Below are 26,458 nucleotides of genomic sequence, written 5' to 3'. Positions count from 1 at the left end.
AGGAGTAGAAGAGGCTGCAGAAAGATTACGAGGCAGTATTTGTTCTATGTAGCCCATTTGATGTTTTTTCAGTACCTCCGTCTTACTTTTTTTTTCCCCTCTTGATTTGAGAATGTTGTGTCATTTTTTGTGTGACCTTTTCAAACTCCAATAACCTACTTTGGTTAGACGTAGAGACAGGGTGTGAAGTAACTTTGTTGGCATCCTTATTGAGGAGTTAGAAAGATATTTGTTTTGCCCTAGACGAAGGAAGTAATCGCTGCTTACTACAGAAAATACCCACCGTATGGAATATGTAGCCATCTAACTAGCTGCAAATTTGATTCAGTATTGGGTATGTAGGTACCATAGCAGTTGTCCCTTTAAGGGAATAATCATTTCAAGTCATGCTAACATATAGCATAAGTAGCAATACTATCCTCAAAAGCATCCATCATACAATGGACAACATTAAATCTCCATTCTCTTACTTATGTACAGCCCCCCACATAAAGACATTTTAAAATCTTCTGTTAAAAGCTTAATTTTATTGTGTCTAGTCTGAGCCTCCACTTAACCTACTGTAATGCCTTAGTGGGAAATGATAATACTGTGTAATCACCTTTGAGGGAGTTAATTCTTTGTAAACTGAATGTTTGCACTCCCTTGCCCCTCTCCCTTTAGCTGGTGACTCGCCAATGGTCCATGCAGGGAAGTAGGACAGCTGGCGTTGGTCTCATGGGGAAGTATACTTAATGGCATTTAACTCTAAAAGGGCTCAGCCAATTAAACCATTTTAAGCACCATAGTCAATTGGATGGCACAGCTGTCTGTAAACTAGTGAACAGTGCATCTAATTGCTTCCAAAATATCAGGGATTGTGCAAGGTCTCAGAAGAAACAGGAGCATATAGTGAGCCCTTAGCATCTGGTGACCAGACTCATCAGCTTTAAGCAACTCTGTAATTGTCTATAAATCAAAACTGGTTAATGGGAGCCATTACTACAGTTAAGTATCAGAGGGGTAGCTGTGTTAGTCTAGATCTGTAAAAGCAGCAAAGAGTCCTGTGGCACGTTATAGACTAACAGACGTATTGGAGCATGAGCTTTCGTGGGTGAATACGAAAGCTCATGCTCCAATACGTCTGTTAGTCTAAGGTGCCACAGGACTCTTTGCTGCACCCTAACTCAGCTCTTCTCATTATCCCACTAGCCTTAAAATTTTAATATGCTGAAAGATTTGTCCCACATGGTACATCATCCAGTGGTGTGTAATTACTAGCTAGCTTTGATTTAGTAAACTAAAAATATCAGTATAGCCATGGGGGTGGAAGATGGCTGCCTGAGTAATACAGGCATGACCTTGAGCTAGTCTGCTCATGCACATCTGCCCATTCTTGCAGATGTACCTTGAGCCAGAAAGAAATAAGAAAAGGGGAGGGCACAGATTAGATTGCAGGGAGGTGAGGGATGGAAGGATCCTCCTGTTTTTCCTACAAAACATGCTTTGAGTTATGGCAGTTTGGAGCATATTTGATTACATTCAGACAACTGAAACGTAGGCACAGCTGCCAGATTATCTTCGTTAGTTAAGATCCCCTATGTTCTACTTAAAGAAAACCTTGAGCTCTTTTTCCACTTTGGAGACCTGATTTACAGTAAATAAAACCTGTTCATTTTTTACCAAAACAAGCACCTGTCTTAAATGTTTTTATTAGGTCCTGACCAATGGAATTTTTATCTAATGTCCTTGGTGACAGGTTCTTAAAATAAGAGGCAACCATTAGCACATATTCATTATTTATTTTTTAAAATAGTCAATTCTCCCCCCTCCCCATCAAACATGTTTGAGACAGTTATAGTCAACTGAGGCGTTTACTTTTAGCTCCAACTGCAGCCACATGACAAACTTCTACAGCAGCTCCCAGCTTCTTCAGTTCATCCAGCCAAATCATCTGTTTGTGGGAGAGGCGATCATTGGGACCCTTAACTTCCACCAGCTGAAATGTTAAAGTTAAAAAAAAAAATAATCCTATGCTTCGGTTTAGGAACTGAAAGCATCAACCAGGCACATTGTACCACATAAGAGCATTCATACCTTTCACTATAAGAATGGTTGTTAAAAGGTAAGAGGAAGCTGTTGCAGTTTTTAAACAAAATGTGAATACTTACGTTAAAGAATGGAAGTTAATTTTTGTAATTCATCAACCTGTGTACTTAAATTGTCTGTTAAAGGACAGTTAGTAATTGGACAGCTATAAGTAAAAGTTATAGTAGAAAATCCTATTAGGTCCCTGTTTCTTTGACCACGTGTCCTGAACAACCAAGTTAAAGTATTTTATATAATCCACAATTCCTGGGGAACCCCCACATCTGAGCCACGTTTAGCTGAAGACCAACTTTAAGTAGATGTATGTTCATGCAAATATCCCAGACAGCCAGTTTTTGGAATGCTACCACACTTAAAGACTCCTGCAGCCAGGTTCTGGCCTATATCTACTTTTAGTGCCTCTTCCCCTGCCTTTTATGAGAAATCTGTGTGTTTAAAGTTACCACAACTTATCCCTTAGCAGCCCAACACATCATTTTCTAACCTCTGCCCACCCTACGCCAGGGTCCCCTAGTTGCTATAAACCTAAAAATGCAACGCTCTACTACAGGTGGGTAAGTGCTATCCACAGTAAATTGAACAGACCCTAAAACTATACCACGTAATGTCTCCTTCAAGTAAAGCTTTCCTTACCACTTTTGGGAAGACCACAGTTTGGTGCAAAAGGAAAGTTTACAATCCTCTCCAGTAAGCTCTCCCCCATCTCAGTTTACCTTTCACAACTGTTAGCCAGCCACCGGGTTCCTTACCAGACAAAATTACCTTTGCCTTGCCTCTCATTCAAAATAGCTCTAGCATTATATCTGGACAAAACTAAGGCTTTCCAGTACACAGTTCTGGTGGAGGGTCCCAGCAGGAAGATTAAAGACTTCTGCCACTCTAGCTTATGGTCAGAAGTTCTTGTTAGGCAGAGAAACCTGTACCCTTAAGCACAGGAAGACTCAGTGGAAGTATTTCAAGGCAGCTACCACCAGGCTGATGTGCTTCGGAGGACATGACTTTTGGGTCTAGGGTACTGAGAAGTGTTCGCTTATCAATCCCCTGGTAGTCCAGGTGGGGTAGCAGAGCTACAGCACTTACATATAAATTACTGGTCATATGCCACCAGTCTGGAACAGCCTTTGCTGATGGAGCCTTAGCTGAAAAGGTATGGTGGGTAATTAACTCATAAATCCATACTAATCCAGCTGTCTTTATAGCTTTTTATTTTTATTTATTTATTTATTTTTAGTTCAGGGCTACAGAAATTCTTTTTAGGGCAAAGGTGACCCAATAATTCCAGACTGGTGTATGCAGGTATCTTTCTTTACAAGTAAAAATTCTAGATTAGTAGTGTTGGCAGAAAACAATTAGGTCCCCACTGCCTGGAGCAGGAGGCTTGATAATGAGGTAGTGTGAATTTCCACACAACGGCTACTGGTGCCAACTTCCCTTGCATGTGCACAAACCAGAGCAACAGCAACACAGTCCTGCACTGTAAATTACATTCCCTGCCACACAGTACATGTTCAGTTACCCAGGGTCCCTTGGAAGAACTCTACAATGAACATTCTACCCAATGTCACGTTTTTATTCCTCTGTCCTCCTGGGTGTTCACTTTACTCCCCTCCCACAGGCAGGTCTTCAGTTTTAAAGTAGTGTTTGATTACATACCACAGTCTGAGTAAAAGCGGCAGAACACGCACAGAATTGTAACAGTGCCTTATGAACTAGCAGAGCTATAGTCAGCAGTATGTGTAGCGCTACCTGCCCTGTCAGCATTACTATACTGAAATTACTGTAAAGCAATTATCTGTGGCCCCCTGAACCATTTGGCATTCATCCGCAGAGACCTACTTGGTCACTTAGTGCTGGCTCTCTTCCAACTAATAAACCACTAAAAGGCAAGCTAAAATGATATCAATAGTTTCCATATAAGCAACTGCTGCAGTGCTATGCAAACCAAGCTAGTCCACAGGTCTATGAATAGCTTGTGGACCACACTACAAAAAACGTTTGAAGACCCCTGCTATGACAGATGGAAGCTTTTCTTTTACTTTCATGCCATTTAGGATCAAATGAGTATTTCAATTTAAGTTTAAGGGAATATCCCTAGTATGCTGCATTCATGTCAAAGCTAAGAACATACCTTGAAGCGGTGTTCTTGCGTACTCCACACGACTAGATCAGGAAGACCCCCTCTGCAATGGCGCAGATCTTTGGAGAGCCTCCTACATACACCACTCAGAAAAGGTCCCCCAAAGCAAGCCACTAGACTCTGCAAGTACATTAATAAAAGAAGTGCCTTTATCTTGCCATTTCCAGTCTTGCAAAAGTAAGCCAACTTAATGCTATTTCTCTGTTTTCTTTTTTGCCATTTGCTTAACACATCTCACATATTCCCTGCAATTAGGCTCCTCCAACATTCCCAGCTGTGGTACAGGAAAACTGGCAACAGGGTCACAGAGTACTTCTATGGGCTGTTCTACACTATCGCGGTAAATCGATCTACGTTATGCAACTTCGGTTACATGAATAACATAACTGAAGGCAACGTAGTTAGATCCACTTACCGCGGTGGCTATACTGTGCTGTGTCGATGGGAGAGCGTCTCCCATTGACTTCCCTTATGATTCTCGAGGAGGTGGAGTACACAAATCAATCAGAGAGTGCTCGCCCATCGATTTAGTGTGTTTTCACCAGACCCACTAAATCGACACTCACTGCATCGATTTCAGCAGTGCCAATCTACCCGTAAGTGTACACATAACCTATGGACCAAAAGAGAACACTGGTTCAAGCACTAGCTTAAGACTTAGGAGACCTAGATTGCCACAGAATTCCAGGGTGAATTTGGGCAAGTTGCTTAGTGCCTCGGTTCCCCATTTATCAAATGGAAATAACAGCACTGCCCTAACTCACTGGGATGCACATTAAGCATTGTGAGGTACTCAGACATTATGGCAACGGGGACCAGACAAGTCCTTAAATTGCTAAACACATATGTGATTTAATACTAAGGGCTGGATTCACAAATGGAATCTCCCTCAGGCCCAGCATTGAAGCTGTTTCACTGTGGATAAATAATGAAAGAATCATTGGACCAGCTTGAGAGGGAGCAAGCATGAGGATGACACTACAGGCTGATGGTTAGCAGCTGAGAGGCCCAGGATCCAATGACTTCTTTTTAAAATTATTATTGCAAAGGAGAACAGCTTCAACAGGAGAGACTGAGGGAGCCCCACATGAGAATATCCCAGAATTCAGTGGTTAGAGCACTCACTTGGAGCGGTGACAGATACTTATTCAAATCCCTTCTTGCCCTCAGGTGGGAGGGGGACTTGAACCAGGTGACTACCCTAACCAAAGCTAGGAGGGAGGTGGTCCTCCCCACTGCCCAGCTTCTTGCCAAAACAGCACAGGGTCTAACGCCCTGAGAAGGTTCCCCCCTGAGAATCCCAAGCAGAGGGAGGTGCCTCCCTCCAGCTCAAATTTAGGCACCTATCTTCAAGAGGAGCAGGGTTTAGCACACGTCTCTCCCCTTGCCATTCCCCATTAGCTGGCTTAGGTGAGAAGCCACCTAGCATGCTTGCTTTTGCTAATCCCATTCTGAGACACCTTTCTCCCCACCTTTCTCATTGTACAGGAGCCTAGGCACTGAACTCAGGCTTTGTGAATCCCAGTGATGGTCTAGGCACCTATGAGTTAGGCACGGCCATACTCAGGGTCACCAGGCCTGAGTTCCTTCATGAAACTAGGCCTAAGTGTGATGAGATGTTTGTTATTTTACCTGAGCCTGCTGGAGAGAAGTAAACCGGTCCCAGCTAACTAGTGCGGCTGCTTTTCCCTCTTGAGCATTCCAGACATTGGCAATCATCTCTTTCAGGGTCTCTGAGGAAGCCGCGTGCAGTAGCTGGAGTCTAGATTCAATGGCGTCCTTCCTGTTCTCATAGAAGCTGTCAGTATACAAATCCAGGGGGAATGCCTGTATGAAAATGGAAACACACTCCTCAGCAGCTGGAGACTGACAATTCAAGGGCACTTGGAGAAATGGAGATTCTGAAACTGTAAATACTCTGCTTTGAATGTTGAGCTACAATTTAACTTGAATCCTGCAGGTTTAAAGAAAAGTATCAGAGGGGTAGCCGTGTTAGTCTGGATCTGTAAAAGCAACAAAGAATCCTGTGGCACCTTATAGACTAACAGACGTTTTGCAGCATGAGCTTTCGTGGGTGAATACCCACTTCTTCAGATGCAAGAAGAAGAAATGGGTATTCACCCACGAAAGCTCATGCTGCAAAACGTCTGTTAGTCTATAAGGTGCCACAGGATTCTTTGTTGCGTTTAAAGAAAAGTAATTTAAAAACACAGCAGCCATCGAAATCTTGGTCTAATGGAATAGATTACACTTACACATTTAAGATTACTGCACCAAACACTAAACACATTCAAGAGCCTAACATATTGGTCTAATGAACCAAAGCATCTAATTAATGAAGAAGAGTCAGTTCTAGGATCTTGTTAATTTAGCAATGTTTAACCTGAGGCTCCCCTTTTACCCAGACATATCTCAAGGTTCACAAGAGAAGCTAAGAACTTAGGGCCCCTGGAGGTACTACTTAACCCTTCAGGGTAATAGTCTGCATCAAGAATGTAGACACAGAAGAAAATATTCCCCTGTGAAATGAGTGACAAAGAAAATGACAGCCTGGGGAACACACGTTTCCAGAAAGTGTATTGAATTTCAAACATCACTACACACTGCATGGCGTCGTGCCATTCCATAAGATGGGGAGAGAGCAATGGTTCTGTTTTCCTGTCTGCACAGAGAACAAAGGCTCTATAGAATAGACGGGTTTTCAAGCAGAAAAATCCCAGCTCCCATGTTCTCCTCCTATCAGTTGCCCATCTAGTCTCTCATGCCTGTGCTCGCTGCATAGTGACGATGACTGAAGTTTGGATTTCTGATTCGCACTTCAGAGATCTGGATTTCAATCTTCCTCACTTTGCTGCTGCATGTGAGCTCAGAGCAGAGCACAGTGTAGGAACCAAAAGCAGGGAAGGAAGAATAAGAGAGGTGGGAGAGGTGAGCTTTCAACCTCTTCTCTGCTGAGGCATGAGTCTCCTGCCACCTTTAAGCTGTGTTAATAAATGAAACTCGCCACACAAAGGGCCAGCTGTGAAAGAGCTTTACAGACAGCATTGTGTGTGTTTAAATTCTGAGTCATCCTGGTTATAAGCAGGTTCTGAGTTTTTTTTAAAATGGGCATGATGTGTGTCTAACAAGATGAATTTTATAAAAGGGAATGGATTTAGGAAAGGATGGGCTTCAGTAGAGTTTAAGTACAGAGGAAAGCTGCACTAGCGGAAATCATCAAAACTCACGCAGACCACTCACTCGCTGTATGTATGTTTGCACTAAGCTAGAATCGTCAAATTTGGTATATTCACATATGTGCCTCTGAACGCAAAGAAAAGCTGACTTCCCATCATAGGTCACCAAAAGATTAATTTCTAAGGTTTCAAGCATTCTGTGGCCATACATATATATATATTAGAGGGCATGAGGCCTCCAATCAGGAAAAATGATGGACATCAGAGATCTTAGGTACCAGTCAGATTTTAGTCAAGAACCATCACCAAAGGTAAGTGAATGCTGCACATCCTAACTGTGCCTGTCAGGGCAAACTACTATCAACTAGCAATGAAGAGCATTTCAGTAACAGGATACAACTTGCCATCACATAAAACACTGTGAATCCAGAACAGACTGTGATAGATATTTATCATAATTATCTATTTTTTTTAAACAAACCTTTGGATAGAGAAAAATACCCTTCACAAATACCTGATAAGAATTTCTGAAAACATCTGGTATGCCATCCATGAAAATAATGTCCCACATTAGAAGGCTATAGAGTGTACTAAATGTGGACCCTTCTCCATGAATCCCTGAAGGACAAAAATCACATTCAGATTTTCAGCCATGGAAACAAAGATAGGCACATTTCAATCTCTGAGTAGTTAAAGCAACCTCACCTGAAATACAGATTAAAATGTTCAGCAAGAGCAAAGTATCATGTTCAGGATTACACATACATCCCGTCAACAGATACTAACACTAAACAAAATGTAGTAAAACACATTTTAATGGTATTGATATCACTTTCACAATTTGCTAAGGCTCTTTGTTTAATGCCAATATACTTGACTCAAAGAGTTTAATCAAGGCAAGACCCTTTTGAAGGTTACCAAATAACTACATTTTGGACATGTCAAAGCCTTAAGAATCTCGTCTATTACCCAAAACAAGCTACAGCGAAGGTTGGCTGCTCCATTCCATTTTAAAGGGGATTCTAAGGAATTTCAGTTTCATGGCTGGGAGCACACACTATCTTTGTGTAAGGCAGGAGTAGGGAATCTGGCAACACCCACTAATATACCATGTAGCATGCATGATGTCACTTGCTGCTCCGTCATTCTCTATAACTTCCTCACTGATTCACTGGTCCAACAGATGCTTCACTTGGTTCCCCACTCCATTGTTTGGATCTCTGGCTATGAGGAGAGTTGTTGCAAAGCCTAGCTTCTTGGTTCTCCCTTGAGACATGATATTTTTAATGGCTGCCTACTCTGTTCTACTACTGAAGGGTTAAAATCCATGTGCATTTTATAAACTACACTCAGACTTTTACTGCCTGACAGATAAAACAAGAAAAAGATTACTAGTCCCCTAATCCCTCTGAAACTGTGGGGATGATGGTAAATTTCACAAAATTATGAGCAACTGAAAATAAAATAAAGGAATCTGTTATGTGACCTTAACTAAAGCAGTTGCTGATGCTCTTGCTATAATAGATGTATGTCTACTTTTAATTGCAGTGACTCTGAAATGCCTGAAGACTGGAGGAGATGATCATCTAGTCTAGATAATCACAATGGGATGTCTATAAAATCCTTTTCTACACAATTTCCACAGTGGAACTCTTGCTCCTGCTGGCACTCAGCCACTTACAGTAACTTACAAGTTACAGCTTTTGGAATCTCAACTCCTACACATGTGTGAATTAAACTATTTTAAGTAAAAGCCTATTGATCTGAAAGACTAGATGAGAAACTTCTAATGCACTTGGAGATCTAGAAAGATAAAGGAATATATTTTTCCATTTCAAAACTGCAACTGGGATGTGGAGGAGAAAAGGAATCAAGTACAGGAGAAAGGCTCTTAAGTACAATTTCCAGCTACTTTTAGGAAGGAAAAAAAATCAGCACCTTTTCACTGACTTTCAAACAATGGGAGCACTAACTGCTAAAACTGGGTTAAAAGACTCTCTCTTTGTAGCTGATAGTCCATTCCTTAACATTATTGCATTGGTATAAGAGAATTGTTACTATTACCCTGATCAAAGCCATTCTGTCTGTAATGTGTTAATGCCAGCTCCTCGACTGAACACATGATTGTGGACAGAGTGAAGTCTTCTCCTTCCTCTTGATCATCAACGTCCTCCACTAGAAACACAGATTTTCCCACCCCTGTTTGGGGACACATCTTTCCTTTGATTGTAACCTGAATACATCAAAACAGCTAGTTAATGTCCAACATTAAAGGTGAACAGCCTTATTTAAGTATCTCTACCTCTCCTAGCACTGCTTTTACAAAGAGAAACCAACTTTCAAAAAACAAGTGAATTATTGGTCAGCTAAAAATAAAGAATTCAGAGTTTAAGCTGCCATTTTCTTGACAGCAATTTGCTAATGGAGTCAATTTTTGGATGACAAATGAAACTAGAATTGCAAATGTTCATAAATGAACCACACTAGCACAGCTTCTGGGTTGAAGGGAATGTTAGGAGTCAGGATACCTGGTAGATATCAGGTGAAGTCAATGACAAACCTTCCACTAATTTCAACAGGGCCAGGATTTCATCCATAATATCTAGCAGGCTGCACACACACAAAAAGCATTTAACTATGAAGTTAATCAAGAAGTAAATTCCTGCTAATCTTTTGGGCAAAATTTCCCAAAAATCAAACATTAACACACCATGGGACTGATCCTTGACAATTGGATATTGATTTACACCTGTGTACAATAGGTGTGATGTCCTACCACTATGGTTTGGTGTGCTTTACACCCACTGTGCATGTGTAAATGACTACACAGGGCAGGGGAGAATGAAGCACAATAATATCCATTCTAATGTGAAAGTTCCTGCCTCCAATGGATCAAAAACCTGATTCTACCAGTCCTGCATTCTCACAAGCCCTTCAAAGAGGGCTAACGAACCCCCAGTGAGGTTGGTAATATCTACCCACATGTTATACATGGAAAACTGAGGCCCAGTGAGATTAAAAGTCATTCAGTAAGTCAGAAGCACAGCCTGAAAGGACCCCAGGAAACTTCTGACTTCTGGGCACAGACAGCAACGTTTTATAGCTTTAGTGGTGAGCTGGGTCAGATCTACAGCCAGTATAAATCAACATAGCTTCATTGAAATCAGTGGAGCTCTGCTGATTTACACCAGTTGAGAGTTGGGCCCATTGTGTTACAGAGTATATAATACAAATACAGGGAAGTATACACACATACACCCAGTTTTCAGGATTACTATCCCAGTCAGAAGGAAAAGACAGCTGGAATTGTTAGGTTCTCAGGAACCAGTAACACTTTACTCACATGTGTAACATCTTCCAGAGTTATGACAGGCAGCCCCTGAAAGAGGCTCCTGAACTTCTTGCAGCTTGGTGACTCTTTCAATCGCAGTGCACGCTGGTAGAGAGAGAGTCGATGGCCTGTGCGCACAAATGGATCTGACAGCCCTTTTCTAATGCACTCAGTAGCCTAGGAACCAAGAAGAACTTAGGTAATGACCTGGGAAGAATATGTGAGTCTATTTCTACTGAGCCTGAACCTGATTTAAAGAGCACAAAAAAGGAAAGCAACAGAGAATAACGAATGGTGTTAAAGGGGAATCTATTTCTTTTCTTATTCTTACTCTGAAGAAACTCCTTTTAAGTGATATTTTGCACCAGTGAAATAGCAGAAGACAGAGCTTAGTGCTACTGGGATCAGAATCTGAGAGTTACTCCCCATTTACACCAGCGAAACCCAAAACTAAAATCTTCCCCAAAGAGTACTTGGAAATGATAACTTCTATTCCGTAAATGGATGTGATTCAAATGAAATATTTAAAGTGTCTGATACTTGATTAAAAAAACTAAACTAAAAATCCTCATGCCACATACTTTTGACCAAGAAAAAATGTGGCCAGGCTTTCCCCCACTACCCTAAACCACTGCAATGCACTTAAATGTACCAGTTAAGCAAACAAAGACCTGGAGAGGATCAAAGTAATCCATTCAGAGTAAGTGGCATGCAGGAACGAAGAGGAGGATGCCACTGAACACACAGGATTTAATGCATCTAAGTCTTGATTCCCAGCATTGCTCTCTGGTAGTAGCAGCCAGTTAATTGGGGCCAATTTTTCAACAAGGGCACCCAGCTACTTTAACAGCAGTTTAATTCAAGAACAGGTTTGCTAGCTCTTGGTGCAAATATATGGAGGGTAAAACTGAGCCCAGCATAGGCCCTCTGCAGTACCGGGTTTATCATGGCGCCAGGCCCAGAGTCACAAGAGGCCCCGGCCAGCCCGATCCCCCGGCCGGCTGAGCCGGACAGGAAAGCTGCTGCTGCCCCTGCTCTGCCCCTGCCTCTTCCCATCCCTGCTCTGCCCCAGCCCTGCCCCTTCCCCATGGGGGACTGCAGCAGGGGTCAGGCACATGCTGCACTCACCAGGCAGCGGGAAGTGGAGCAACCCAGCCCCAGCCCGCTCCCAGCCGTGTCGCTGGTGAGTGCTGGGGAGGCAGTTCCCCCTGCCCCAAAGTCCAGGAGCCAGGGGAGCGGAGCAGGCTGGGGCCGGGTCACTCTACTTCCCGCCACCCCATAAGTGCAGGGTCAGGCCCGCCCTGCAATCACCGGGCAGCAGGAAGTGGAGCGACCTGGCTCCAACCTGCTCTGCTCCGCCAGCTCATGGTAGGGGGCGGTTTCCCCTTGCCCCCAAGCCTAGAGAGGAGATGGAGCCATGGGGAAGGGGCATGGCATGGGGTAGAGAAGGGGACAGGGGAAGTGGGGGCAGGGAGAAAGAGGCAGTGGGGAAGGAAGGGGGTTGGGTGGGGAGAAGATGGAGCAGTGGTGAAGGGGAAGAGAAAGTAATGGGGGAAGCAAGGGCAGGGGATGAGGAGGAGATGAAGCAGTGGGGAAGAGGCATGGGATGGGGAAAGCAGGGGCAGGGGGAAGCTGGAGCCCAGCATGCAGCATCCCGTTGGCAGAAGCTGGGGCTCCACTGTTAAGCAGGCCCATCAAACCCTCACTCTGACAAGCCCCACTTCCCCTGCATCTGTACCATCCCGATGAGCCCCCCCAGACACCCTCCCCACGGAGCCCCAACCACCTGCACCTGGACCCCCACCCAATGAACCCCACCTCCCCTGCACCTAGACCCCCCTGCTGAGCCCCAAACACCTTCATCTGGATCCCCTGCAGAGTTCCATTGCCCCTGAACCTGGAACCCCTCAAAGAGCTTCTGTGCATCCAGATCCCCGACGGAGCCAACCGCACCCAGACTGCCCCACAGAGAAAACTCTTACCGCCACCTGGATCCCCCCACATTAAGTCCTTCTGCACTTGGATCCTCCTGCCCGGCTGAGCCTGCTCACCCACACCTGATGCACCTGGCACAGGGCCCCAGGGAGTTTCTGGAGCAGGCCTGGCCCTTGCACTGTGTCAGGGTTGGGTGCAGCTTCACTGCCGAATCCCTGGCCCGGGGTTGGGGGAGGGGGAGGCTGCAGGGTAATCTTCCATCTTCATGCAACCAGTGGCCTTTGCTTCCCACTGCCATGTTGGAGCCTCCGCATTTATTTATTGACAAATAAAATTTGCAGAATTTTAAAATATTGTGCACAGAATTTTTATTTTTTTGGTGCCAATCCCCTCAGGAATATGGGGTGCTGTGCAGCTGTGATGGTGGGACTGTGAGGAAGGTGGTGGGCAGCGGGGAGGTCTATGGGCAGGGGGCTCTGGGTGAGTGGTGTGGTGGGTAGGGTGCTGTGCGGTTGTGGTGGGAGGCCAGTGGGGGAGGTCTCTGGGCGAGGGGGAGCTGGTCATAAGGGTGGGGCACTGGGCAGAGGGGCAGTGTGGTGCGGGCCCACCCTCAAGGGGAAGGGGCATGCTGGCAGCACAGGTCTGGGCAGGCCAGTGTGTGTCTGGCAGCTGCAGGTTTGTAAACAGTGCCCTCCTGCTGGGCTGCACAGAGTGGGGCTGCTCCTGCCGTGCTGTGCCTCATTGCCCCCAGCCCACCCTTCCCTCTGGAGACTGACCATCCCACCCTCAACCCCTGCACCTTGCCCAATATGTTTGGCGCCAGGCCCATAAAAAGTTAATCCGGCCCTGGCCCTCTGCACTACTTCAGTCTTACGAATGGAAAGATGGTCTGAGGGTTAAGGCACTAAATTGAGACTTGGGAGAACTTGGCTCTGCCACAGACTTTTTGTGTGACCATTGGCAAGGTACTTCATATTTCTAAGCCTCATTCAGTCCTCGTCTGTAAAATGGGAACAATAATGCTTCCTTTCTCCCACCTTCTATTGTCTTATATTATTTAAACTGTAAACTATTCAGGGCAGAGACTCTTTCTTACTATGTGTATATACAGTGCCTAGCACAATTGGGCACTGATGAAAGTTAGGACTTGTAGGAGCAACTCTAACACAAACAACAGATCAGTTGCCAGGCAGCTGCAGCCAGCATCTCAGCTCCATCTGGAAACCAGAGGGAGAGATTCTGCACCAGCTCTGAGTGGGCTGGTGCAGATGGGGTAGGAGAAGGGCAACTGGGTCACACTCAGACTTTGTCTACATGGGTGGCGGCATGTAGGGTATGTGTAGCTACATGCTGCAGTGAACAGCAGGCTGCATCCGTGCTGCAGTGTGTAGCTAGACACATCAGCCAGAATCTCTGGCAGGGGGAGGAGGGCAGCAGGGAAAGGCTCTCACAACAGGGAGCTGCAAATCCTTTCTCCACTGCCTCCCCTTGTCAGAGCCTTTCCCACTCCTATCAGTGGGGAGAGGCAGCAGGACACTACACTGCTAAAAACAGTGTAGGCGAGGAGGTGCTGCTTAGGAATACAGAGAGCCATGTAGGGTACATACCTTAAGGTTATGGGGTGTCTTTACTCGCCACAGCAGTGCCTCACCATCTACACTCTATGTATATTGTTGCTGGGGGAGGGTGCAGTGTATGTATTCTACACCCCACCGTAAATGCAGACATAGCCTTAGGGTGCTGAGCCACAAAATTTGGAGCAAACAGACTTTTGCTGCTGGCTGCTTTATCACAGTGATGTCTCATGCACCAATAGCAGCACCTGCTTACTGAAAGAGAGTGGAGGTGAAAGGCAGACCCAGACCTGCAAATTGGTGCCACTGGTTCCACCAGAGTCTGCCGCAAATGTCTGCCTAAAAGTGCCTCTATAAGACCTTATATAATCATTACATCCAAACATGCTATGCCATTCCCAAGCTGTTACATCTCTCCCCCTTGGCCACCTGCCAACTAATCACTTAGAAACCCAAGGACTGGTCTCCATGGACACGGTGTCTCTGAAAGCCTGAATTGTATCAGGCAGCTAGAGACTGGCAAGTTTACCCACTGCACAATTAATTTGCTTTTATAAACTCATCCCATGGAGGGGCAAGGTTGTCAGGCAAAAGCGGAGCAAATCCCTCCCCGATGTACTTCCAATACAGGCTCCAGAGTTCCACACAGCAGGATAAACATGGCCCACCACATGTCCTTTACAATGCCTTATTCTGGATCCTAACTTCTCACTCAGTCTGAGACTGATGGGCTGTGCTTTCTCTACATGGATTTTGGGTGCAGTTTGGAGTTGTGGCATGGGAACTCTAGGGCTAAGGCCTGGGCAATGTTGCCCCGGAAGAGCTGTTTGTGGGGAGTGAATCTGGGACCCCTATATCTAAAAGCAGGAGTCTCTACTACGTGAGCTAACGAACCAGGTCAATTAGCTCAAAAGTGGTAGCAAAAATCAAACCTCTGTACATAGTCTAGCCACTAGGAGGGCACAGAGGGTATGTCTACACTGCAGCTGGGAGCGTTGTGTAGAGGTTGTGGCATCAGCGGAGACTCATAGGCCAACCGTTCTCAGGCCCAGGATATCAGGTAGGTCCAAGCTCAGGGAGCTAGCCTGAACCTCAGCCAGTGCCACAACAGCTACACTGCTATTTTTAGTGCTCTAGCTCAAGCCAAAGTAGCAGAAGTCTGTCTCCCTGGGTTGGGAGGCACATTCCCAGCTGCTGTATAGTGTAGACATAGCTAAAGAGCAATACTGGGTTACTCCTGGCTTCCACTTGCCAGAAGTGCTGCCCCTCACGGAACAGCAAGTAACAAGGCCAGTTCTCTCTGGGCTTTGCTGAATTTAACCCTTTGGTGAGCCATTTTTCAGGTAATAGTAAGTTTACTATCTATTGATCACACTCTTCTCATACCATTTCTACTATGAGTTCAGAACACTGAGCCCACTATTCTCTGGGTTGTCCAGTGCAGGCCCGATTGTGGGGCAGCACACTAGGCAACATACCAGGCCAAACAGTTTTCATTCAGTTTGTGAGATTGCTTCTTCTGGCACCTCAGGACTCTGCCATGCTTCTTCACAGCCCCTGGTCCATCTACAAGGCAGATTGGCATGATGGCACTTATCTCCCACAACCTCTCCAAAAAGCCACAATTCCTCCAGCGAGTGAAAGCACATGGATAAGTGGCCTGGCAGACTTACAGGGAAAGGAAATAAGGCATCCCTGAGGGTAAAAGCTACCCTTGCTTCCCATCAGGAACAGTCTATCTAACAGCTCCCGCCATAGCTCCTTGCCTGAGGAGGAGCTAAAGAGGCCTCCTTTCCAGCTGCCTCTCCTCAGCACAGGGGCAGGGATTTTAACAGGAATACTCCCAAACACTGATGAGCATCCAGAAGGAGAGCTCTCCTCTAAAAAAGCTCTCCCTGCCTCCCTGTGGACAATGAAGCAGACTGGCTGAGCAGGCACTTGACTGGCAACTACATATAATCCCTGAGCTAGGAGAAATTCTCCAAAGTGATAGAAAAACGATGCTGACCAAATATGAATCTGTTCATCCCTCACCAAGCCTCAAATGGTATGTCTGCACTGCAATGTAAGCCCAGAGTTAGCGACTTGAGTCAGCTGACCCATGTATTTTAACCCTATGTTAAGACACTTCTAACCTGTGCTTGAACCTAGAGCTCTGGAGTCAACACTAGAGCGTGCAGATGTGAATCAAAACAACCATATCCCAGTCCCCAGCACCCCCCAAGCCAAATGTCACTGCTCTAGCCCTAGGACCATGGTGTACTGTGGGAAAACTTTATTACCCACCTTACACAACACTAGGAAGCAGTGGGCTTTGCAAAAAGCTTGATCGGTTCACTCTCCACTGCAAACCCAGGAGGGTCTCTGATAATGTGCTTGCAGATTGGTGATCAGAAGAGAATGGGTTAACACTGACCTGAGCTGCTACCATTTGCTAAGGGGAGGGAGGGGGGCTTCCTTTTTCAATTGAGTGGATTGCTGATTGTTAGGATAGTGAGGATTAAGGAAGCAGTCCCATGAAATTGTGGGATACTTCTGGCTGAATCCTAAGACCCGAGTCAAGCGGGGCTGTATCTACACTGCAAAGCAACAGGACTCGGATCCCGGGTACCAGCTTAACTCGAGCTCAGACCCACCAACCCTGCAAGGTCCTGGAACCCTGGGTTAGCACAATGGCAGTGCAGATGCCAGGGTCGTTTGGCTTGAGCCTGTTCTTATGCTGTAGTGTAGACATACCCAAAGACAAGTCCTACTTCACAAGAGAAGCCTATCAACTACCCTTGGGAACAGATCCATACAAAGTGCTGATGGCAGCTCTAGACTACAAATTTACATCAGCTCATCTGCACCAGTGCAGCTGTGCCACTGTAGCGCATCTGGTGAAGACATCTAAGCTGACGGGCGAGAGCTCTCCCAACGCCTTAATAACTCCACCTCTGCTCTCCCGCCGACAGTGCCATCTACATGGGAGGTTAAGGTTGGTATAACCACACCACTCAGGGATTTGGTTTTTCCACACTGAAGAACGTAGTTTACAGAAGTATGTAGTGTAGACCAAGCCTTAGCCTCTTACAGTGCCTTCCCAGCACTCCTGCTCATATAAAATACAAGCAGTGTTTTTAACACCTAGCTAGTACTGTTCTCCAGCAGTAGAGCATGCAGATAGAGGATACCTGCTCATTGCGTTTCAAGTGTTGGTGTAAATTCAAAGCCAGTCGATCCCACCATCGTCCTCTGCTGTCTGTACAATACACTTCCTGAGACAAAAGATACTGCAGTTCTTCCACAGCCTCCTACAGCAATGCAAAACTCTATTAGATGACACAGGAAAGCAAGCTGAAATATCATTATACAATTAAGCCAGCTACATTGCTCATAGTTTTGTAGTAACACAGTAGTATTACCCTTCCAAGTGTCTTCCCTCCTCCCCTACACTGGCTACTTTAACTCTCAGCAATTCCCAGCTCAAGTCCTTTTTACCCTTTAACATCCCTTTCTATACCAGCTCCTATGAACACATAGAGAGTCATTTAGATATACAGGTCAATTGCACAGAGGAAAATGCTTTTTCCCCTTTTTGTTTCATTATGATATACAAAGAAGGCCTGAAAATTGCCAGCTTGTTTTTTGGTTAAAGAGGTTTTCTTAGTGTTTTTCTTTCTTATATTATAAAGTCATGTTCCCTGGCAGGGACCTCTTAAGCTGGAGATTCTTAGTCCTCAACTGAAGAGACAGAGCATTTCAGAGTCAGCTTCTCCCCTGTCACCCCACCCAAGAGTTTGGCTTTACAAGGTGTTAACAAAATCCAGTGAAAAGAAGATATCTTTAAACAGTATAAATAACAATCCCTCAGTGTTAGACTCTTGCCATATAATAATCCACAAGTAGATCTTGCACAGCCTTCCAGAATCTTCCAGCTACAACAGGGAAGTCAAAACCTAATGTTATGCAAGAGGGTGGAGGCATATCTCAATGGTTTGAGCACTAGCCTGCTAAACTCAGGGTTGTGAGTTCAATCCTTGAGGGGGCCACTTATTTTGATAGTATGGTTGAGAGATGTGCTCTACTTCCAATGATTCTAGAAATTCACTAGCTTGCTTCAGGCATGCTTGATCCTTCATCACCACTGACCAATGGGCCATGGACACAACAACACATGGCTACTCCATCCAGTTTTCTGTACATCAGTGGGAGGGATAGCTCAGTGGTTTGAGCATTGGCCTGCTAAACCCAGGGTTGTGAGTTCAATCCTTGAGGGGGCCACTTAGGGATCTGGGGCAAAAATCAGTACTTGGTCCTGCTAGTGAAGGCAGGGGGCTGGACTCAATTACCTTTTGGGGTCCCTTCCAGCTCTATGAGATAGGTATATTTATTTATTTTTAAGGGAAAAAAAGTGGGGAAAAAAATGTTGAAAAAAAAAAAACACTCTTCCAGGCCTTCCTGGATCCTAGTGCAGGAAGAAAAATGGCACACTGTTTTTTTCTTCACAGGTTACCTTTAAGCAAAGCTGCACCAGATCCTATCATCTCTAAAGCTACACAACAGATAAAAACTTCATTGACTATTGCAATATCAAACCTTTCTACAATATTCCTGTGAACTGTATCATTAATGAGGTCTGACACTATACTATAATGTACTAAGACTGCCACCCAAGGAAAATGTAAGGATTTTCTATCTGAGAGACAGCTATAGTAATTTCATTACAGAAATATTAGCAATTAAAAATGAACCACTGTCTTGCACCACTGCTTTACCTCATACATATGCAGTCTCTGCAGTATTTCAACCCCTCGAGAGAGGATCCTTGTATACATCCACCCAACTGTAAAATGTCGCAGATACTCAGGTAAGTCTCTATGGCATCTTTAAAAAAAAAGAACGCATCAGAGATCATTTAAATAGGAATGACTATCAAATCATTCAGACTCTTTCTTACAAAGCACACAAATAGTTGAGTACTTATAAAAACAAAACAACACAACATTAAGTATATATAAAAATGCAGTAAAAAGAACATCAAGGTTGCAAAGTCTGCCACTCCAAAGTTCGCAAGTGACAGAATTAAGGTGGCTGGCACAATGGTTTAATATTAATATTTTTGCAGCCATGTCTTTTGGTTCACAACTAGTGAAACTAAAGATTCACATATCATAGGTCAGTTAAAAGAAAATTGAGTTCCACCATCTTTATTTATTTATTGGTTTTGGTTTTTACTTACAGGTGTTCTCTACCAAGACAGAAGATCAGCTAGCAGACAAACAGCTGGACAAAAGGCCACAGGCTGAAATAGCCTTTCCTGCCCTAACAAATTTATTTAACTTACAGATATTAGCCATCTTTGTTTGACGGCATATACTATTCAAGGGCATAATATTAGTCTCACTGAAGGGAAGTTTTGCCACTGATCAAGATCAAGCCCCCAAACGACCCTCCATGAATATGAGGTTAAGTCAGTTGCCATGAGAATGAATATGATGGCAAACACAGGGCTATGGTTTTCAAGGTATCATCAAGCTAGCAGACAAATAATTAAAATGAAACCTGATGAAGGATACTTGAACAACAAAACACGTATGTTCAGTTCTCAGATCTTTAGTAATTCTTCCTGAATAACACCAACTTGGAAATTTCAGCAGATGAATAACCAATATGTTTTCCCATAACCTTTACAACATTACTTTGTTCTTTGTGAATTTTAAATTCTGCTGATTGCTGTTTGTCTAGCAGCCATAAACACAAACTAAGACAAGTGAATAATAGATTCTTGTTCTCCTTCATTTTGGCATGTAGAATACGGAGCTGTTTCAGCGCTTTATCTTTGTTTACCAATTCACTCTACACTTTTACACAAAAAGTCTCTCCAATTTAAACCATTTAAAAGCTAAACAAATAAAGCAGGAAGTTCAAAGCTTTTAAGAACAGTGAAACTGCTGAATTCAACAGACTCCGGTTAGAACACAAGAATACAAGCCTCCTTCAATAGGAGCTGCATCAAAAATGAGATCATGTATCTGCTAGTTGCATGTGAATTTCGACATGCATTTCTGCTTTAGTACCTCAAAGAAGGATGATTTTTCAGTTCATGCCAGGTTTCTTTTGCACACATATAGAGATATTTAGCTTCTGTCCAATTCCCATTAGCCATTGCAGTGGCTACATCATTTGACAAATGAGCAGCTGTTGCATATCTAACAAACAAAAAAACCCCAAACCACAAATACAAAAATAAATAGCAGGTGCAAAGAGAATTTACAGTTAAAAATAACTCATTCCCTTTATACAATGTTATCTGATTTGCCTCCCACCCGCATCTCCCAAGGCATTTTAAAAAAATAAAAAATCCACAAGGCCAACTTTATTCCTGGAGTAATCTTCTGAAGTGACTGGAGTATACATCAGGGTGCATTAAGTTTAAAATGTTTTCTCTAGTATAAAACATTTATATCATCTTCTCATTGCTCTAGGAATTCATTCTAACAGCAGGCACTGCAATTTAAATGTGCAGCGTTCATCAGTAGATGACCAGGAAGCAATGAGGTAAGCTACTCTGGTTCAGAACGCAAGGCCACCAAGCATTACAAAATTTGGGAGGGTTCTTAGTAGACGCTATATTAACTGACCACAAATATACTGTTGTGTGTTTTCTTCTGGTCTTCTATTTGCCCTACAATTTATGGCAATAGCACAGGTAAGATGACATGGTATATAGGTAATAATAGCGCTTATGTAGAAATAAACACATGGGTGTCATTGCTGTATTTCACATGCTGTCTCCACGAATCAGTTTCCAGATAGCCAAAGTTCCTCCTACCTGATGAGATCTTCTCTGTCCTGGAAGATTGCTGTTTTCCTATTTACCGTGTAACTGGGAAACACCGTACGACCCATGTTTACCATAAGCAAGGTGGAAAGCTGGCCTTGGCCACCACTAGCTGCTTCCTCATCCTCCATTGAATCAGTCAGTGAGAACAGCAGTAAAACTCGAGAAAATACTGCTCGGGGGCCTTTACAGACCCTGACAGACTTCCCAGAAAGGTCCTTAGCCCTAGAAGCCAAGCAAAATGTTTATCCAGATGTAATTTACTTCCAAACCAATTATTATACAGCTTGATTTTCCCTACAGTATGAAGGAGCTTGAGAAACTACATAGTATATGTGATCTCTAATGAAAAGCCAGATATAGGGACTTAATACATAGCAAATATAACATTTTGGTAAGTGAAGTGGAATAATCTCTCTCTATATATATATCTATATCTATATCTATGCTCAACAAAAAGTAAGAGTCTCTCTCTGACAACAATTTGCTGTGTAACTTTGGACAAGTCAAGTCAACAAAAATCAGGTCCTAAAGTGGAACACTCAAAATTGAAGGCACTGAAAATCAGAGGCCATTTTTGAAAATACATCCTTTCACTTCTCTGAGGATTTGCAAGACTTAATTCATTAACATTTACCAAATACTTTGAGATTTTCATATGGAAGATTTAGAAGAAGTGCAAAGCATTATTAATTATTATCATCATCATCAAATTTAAAATGCAGTCCCCACAATAATGTGCGATTTTTGCTGAGATACTATAGTGCAGGGGCAGACCAAATCCAGCCCGCTGCTGCTTCATTTCATCCAGCCCGCGGCAAGTCTCTGTGCTGCAGGCTGGAACCTCCAAGCCTCGGCGCCCCCCCCCCCACAGGGCTGAAGCCAGGGTTGCCAGGCCATTAAAAATCCGGTTGGCGCCGTGGAGCTCCCAGAGGCAACCAGCCTGTCCCTGCGGTCCCTAGGAGCAGGGGCAATCAGGGAACCTCCACGCGCTGCCCCCACCCCCAGCACGAGCTCTTCAGCTCCCATTGGCCAGGAACTGTGACCAATGGGAGCTGCAGGGGCAGCACCTGCGGGCAGCGCACAGAGCTTGCTGGCCCCTCCGCCTAGGGGCCAGACATGCCAGCCGCTTAGTGGGGCAGTGTGGAGCCAGGGCAGGCAGAGAGCCTGCCTTAGCCCCGCTGCGCCACCGACCGGGAGCCACCTGAGGTAAGCGTCACCCAACCAGAGCCCACACCCATAATCCCTACCCCCAGGTCAGAATCCCCTCCCACACCCAAACTCTCTCCCGGAGCCCGCATCCCGAACCTCCTCCTGTACCCCAACCCGCAGCCCCATCCCTGTGGGTCAATGGCCCCTGATAGAAAAAAGGTTCCCCATCCCTGCTGTAGTAGATAATTCTCCTATCACAGGATCTTGATCAGTATATGATCGTGTATATGCCACATATACAAAAGGGTAGTCAAGGATGGAAGTCTGGCCATTACTGTGAATTTCACTGATTTTTCTTTTCAATACAATGGTACTTAAAGGAAATGTAGCTGCATACATTCTTGAATACAGTTTACACATGAAAAATCCAAATAAAAAGAATTTAAACAATTGTCGGAATACACATCTATCTGCTAGACCATCATCGACGTTCCTGAGTGTGAGTATTTAAACAATTATGGAAATGGTAGTTACTCCATAATCCTAAGGTGCTATTATTTTAAATCCACACTCTGCTCCTGTGTAAAAAAGATCTCATACTGAATCAAAGGGGAAGTATAAATGTATGGTGACACCCGAAAGATGGTGAACTATGCCTGGGCAGGGCGAAGCCAGAGGAAACTCTGGTGGAGGTCCGTAGCGGTCCTGACGTGCAGGTTTGATTAGTCTTTCGCCCCTATACCCAGGTCAGTCCAATCTTGGGTGAGTAAACTTGTACAGAAATGTACATGCAAGAAAAAGTGCTTTAAGACAGATCAGTGGAACTTAAAGGTAGCAGTTTCATGTACGACTAAAGTAACGTTAGGAGTCTTTTGTAGTAAGCAACATTCTAGTACAGGTCTGTGCCAGAGGCAAAATCCTGACATGAATTCAATAGGGCTACTCACATGCAGGATCAAACCTATGTCATAAACCGCCACTTACTTCAATAGTTTAATACCTAGCAGCACCCAAAAAATATTTAGACAAGAAAAGCATACAAAGGACAAAGACACATTATATCACTTAATATATTAAAAGGGGCAGAGAGAGAGAGAGAGAGAGAGAGAAGGGAAGAGAAGAGAAGAGAATTACAAGGGCTATTTTAGAAGGAAACGCAAAGGGGAAAAACCATCCCCCAACAATATAGAAGCTTTAGCCTTCTCTCTTAATAATATGAAAAAGGAAGGCTCAGACACATGTAAATAATACTGGAAACTATAATGGAAACAGCAAGAAGACAACAAAAAAATCTAGGGCATTTCCTGTCTCTATTTAAAGGTGTCTGTGTCTCAGGATTCAAGGCTTCCGGAAAAAGATTCTACAGATTTTCCCAGTAATGACAAGAAGTCTAGAAGGCACAAATAAACTTGCTGAAAATAAATTTAATACACTGATTCTTTTAAAATAGATGCTACCAGAGATCCTACCCAGCTCACGAGTGTTACTGTAACAGAATTTCTTTAGCTATCAGCCACAATTACACAGTAACAATGCTGTTTCCACAATTCCTTACTCCTGAAGGTTTCCAAAAATGTAAGGCAGTGCAACTCTCAAAGATGCTTTCAAGTTCTTATTTTAGTCATTTTATTGTTATATTTTTACACTCCCATGCCTTGTTCGTGATTACCTCTTGCAAGCTTAAAAATACCATTTCTGAACACAGGCTCAGTCCTGCCAATCACATAAGCAGTTCTACTGAGTTCAATGGCACTGCTCACATGCATAAATGTTTGCACTATCAAGGTCTATCTTTGCCCTTTATTGTTTGGCCAGTGTAGATTCCTCCCATCCCACCCCATGTTTTTTGAGACCAAGCTAACACTGGATCTTGTGATACAGTGGTAATATCCACTACAAAGAAGTAACTCCTTCCCATGGTGACTTCCTCGTCACTAAAGTAATTCTTCCTTAAGCAGGGTTGCCTTACAGGATTTTTTTCTTCACCTAGAGGCCTTTCAGAGGTTGGCCCATTAAATTTGGCAAAGTCAAGTTACTACAGCCCTAACATGGCCATTTTGCAACTTGGCATTGATAGCTTCATCTTTTTGACTTCCAACTACATTGCTGAGGATTCACATTCTCACAGCTCTGCTTCACTGATTTTCTTAGGTAGAAGCACCATGTCTTGTCAGATGAGAAATCAGGGCTCCGAAGTACAGCAATTTTCCTCAGCTCCCATATTAAGTCAATGGCAGAGCTGAGAACAGATTCAAGGTCTCCCACTCACTAGTCCCCTGCTCTTAATCTCTAGGCATTGTTAGAGTCAATAAATACATTTGTTAATAACTGTTGGTTAATTTGTGCTTCTCAATTCATTCTGTTCAGTTTCTGATATCATCACTATAATAACCAAACCACCTGCAGTAACGCATTAAGCAACATGACTAGCATCTATTACATGATATTCTGTCCTTCCTTCTCTCTTCCTCCGCTCTTAGGGGGAAGACTGCATGTTCTAAATACATTTTATTAAAGCTGTGCTGTGTGTTTATAGTAGTGAAGGTAGTCCAAAAAAGTGGAAAGTGATGACATTTGAGGTGGTTCTCTGATCCTGCAGGTGTTCATCCACAGTTTTGGACCAGCCCCCAAGACAACTAGGCCTCCTCTACAGACAAACTTTATCCCCTTGAGGCAGATAATTTCATTGTGCCAGAATAGTGGGGTCGTTGACCCACATCCTTATACCCGAGCTTGAGGCAATCTTAGTGGTATCCTGAGCCCACATCATTAAGCACCTTGAAGAGAAGAAGGACTCAGATCTTGAACTCAATGCAACATTACTTGGCCAGTCAACCAGTGTTCAGTGTACAGAGCAGAGGACAGTTGATGCGCTCTGTTTGTTAGCTCTTGAGAATCACAGTAAAATTACTAGGGTCGGACAAAGTACTGTGTCTATTTTGTGTGGTTTTGGGTGGTGTTATTTTAAGTTCTTATCAACAGTGGTGAATTTAAAAAAAATGAAAATGACAGGTAATAAGGATCTAGTGAAATTTTCAGATAATATTTGGCAAATTTTAAGACAAAGCATTGATCTTAAATTACTTGAAAGCTTTAAAAAAATATCATACAACAACTGATATCCACATTAGGTAGGGTAGAAACATTGCAAGATATGGCCTAACCAGACACAGCAGTAGAACAGCAAACTGTGTATTGAGGGCAATAAATTCTTCCTCAGTTTTATTACATTCCATTATATTGGGATTTAATGTAAGGTGTTAAGACAGTTCTTTAAAGTAAAATAGGACCAGCATATCCAAACCACTGAGAAAACTTCATTTGATAAAACAAGTAATTATTTTTAGCTTCTCTCTATATTTATTGGATTCCATATTCCTAAATCAAGTAAGTATGCAAATGTCAATCAAGAAAGTTCTCCTCCTCAAAATTATAATGTAGTTCAAGTATCTAATATCAAAGAATGAAACTGAAATCTCATGGGAGGGAAATATTTTCAAACGGCAGACGGCACTATTTTAAAACTGGGTTACACTTAAACAACTGCATCTCCTGAAGACAAAGCTATTTTATTAGCAAAATCAGTCACAGTAGCCAATGTTTTAACTGACATGAAGTACCATACCTCAGGTTGTGGCACTTTCATTTATTCTCCAGGCTAAATGAAGTGAAATCTTGCCAGAGCCAAAAGCTATCTATTCTTTGCTACCATTAAAATATATTTAACAGGAGGGGGAACAGCAAATGTCATATTGTAAAGTGCTAACAATGATTGAATCTGCTTCTAAATAGCTAATGTGCGCACACACACACACCCCCAAAGTACCATAACACACCACAAAACCTTCCTGGTCATGAAACTTTGTATATTAGCTAATTTAAGTCAGCTTTGTGTTTCTTCTCCTCCCCCCTCCAGAAAGGGGTCAAGAAAACATTTTGCTTCAGATAATAATTCTCCTTCCATAACTAGGCAATTCCAAAACTCCTTTTCAGCTCTGTGACCCCCCGCAATGGCAACTGGCAAGGAAGTTACAAGAATATTCTGATCCCGCCATATACGTTCTGGTTCACCAAAGATATACCAACGTGATATATGCCATCATGTGCCAGCAATGCCCCTCTGCCATGTACATTGGCCAAACCAGACAGTCTTTACGCAAAAGAATAAATGGACACAAATCTGACATCAGGAATCATAACATTCAAAAACCAGTGGGAGAACACTTCAATCTCTCTAACCAC

At 43.6% G+C, this 26,458-nt stretch overlaps 1 protein-coding gene across 5 annotated transcripts in view; it reads right to left on the bottom strand.

The window, feature by feature from the left end:
- Positions 1-26,458, bottom strand: part of FAN1 (FANCD2 and FANCI associated nuclease 1) — a 50,573-nt gene that overhangs the window by 7,938 nt on the left and 16,177 nt on the right. For 4 of the 5 annotated variants that reach the window (XM_044980914.1, XM_044980912.1, XM_044980913.1 and 1 more), the window contains 10 exons: positions 21,056-21,289; positions 20,301-20,432; positions 18,999-19,107; positions 17,415-17,534; positions 10,745-10,909; positions 9,466-9,634; positions 7,916-8,019; positions 5,858-6,052; positions 4,217-4,345; positions 1,762-1,978 (listed from right to left, as the gene is read on the bottom strand). In XM_044980914.1, coding sequence (XP_044836849.1) covers positions 1,841-1,978; positions 4,217-4,345; positions 5,858-6,052; positions 7,916-8,019; positions 9,466-9,634; positions 10,745-10,909; positions 17,415-17,534; positions 18,999-19,107; positions 20,301-20,432; positions 21,056-21,289 — 1,495 coding nt within the window. In that variant the 3' untranslated portion in view covers positions 1,762-1,840. Of the gene's footprint in view, positions 1-1,761; positions 1,979-4,216; positions 4,346-5,857; positions 6,053-7,915; positions 8,020-9,465; positions 9,635-10,744; positions 10,910-17,414; positions 17,535-18,998; positions 19,108-20,300; positions 20,433-21,055; positions 21,290-26,458 lie in introns of those variants that run through there. The other variant, XM_044980915.1, reaches the window with a different exon arrangement.

This window comes from Mauremys mutica, chromosome 11 (genome assembly GCF_020497125.1).
Source record: "Mauremys mutica isolate MM-2020 ecotype Southern chromosome 11, ASM2049712v1, whole genome shotgun sequence".
Lineage (NCBI taxonomy): Eukaryota > Metazoa > Chordata > Testudines > Geoemydidae > Mauremys > Mauremys mutica.
Note: the sequence above shows the minus strand (reverse complement) of the source record. Positions and strands in the feature narration are given on the sequence as shown.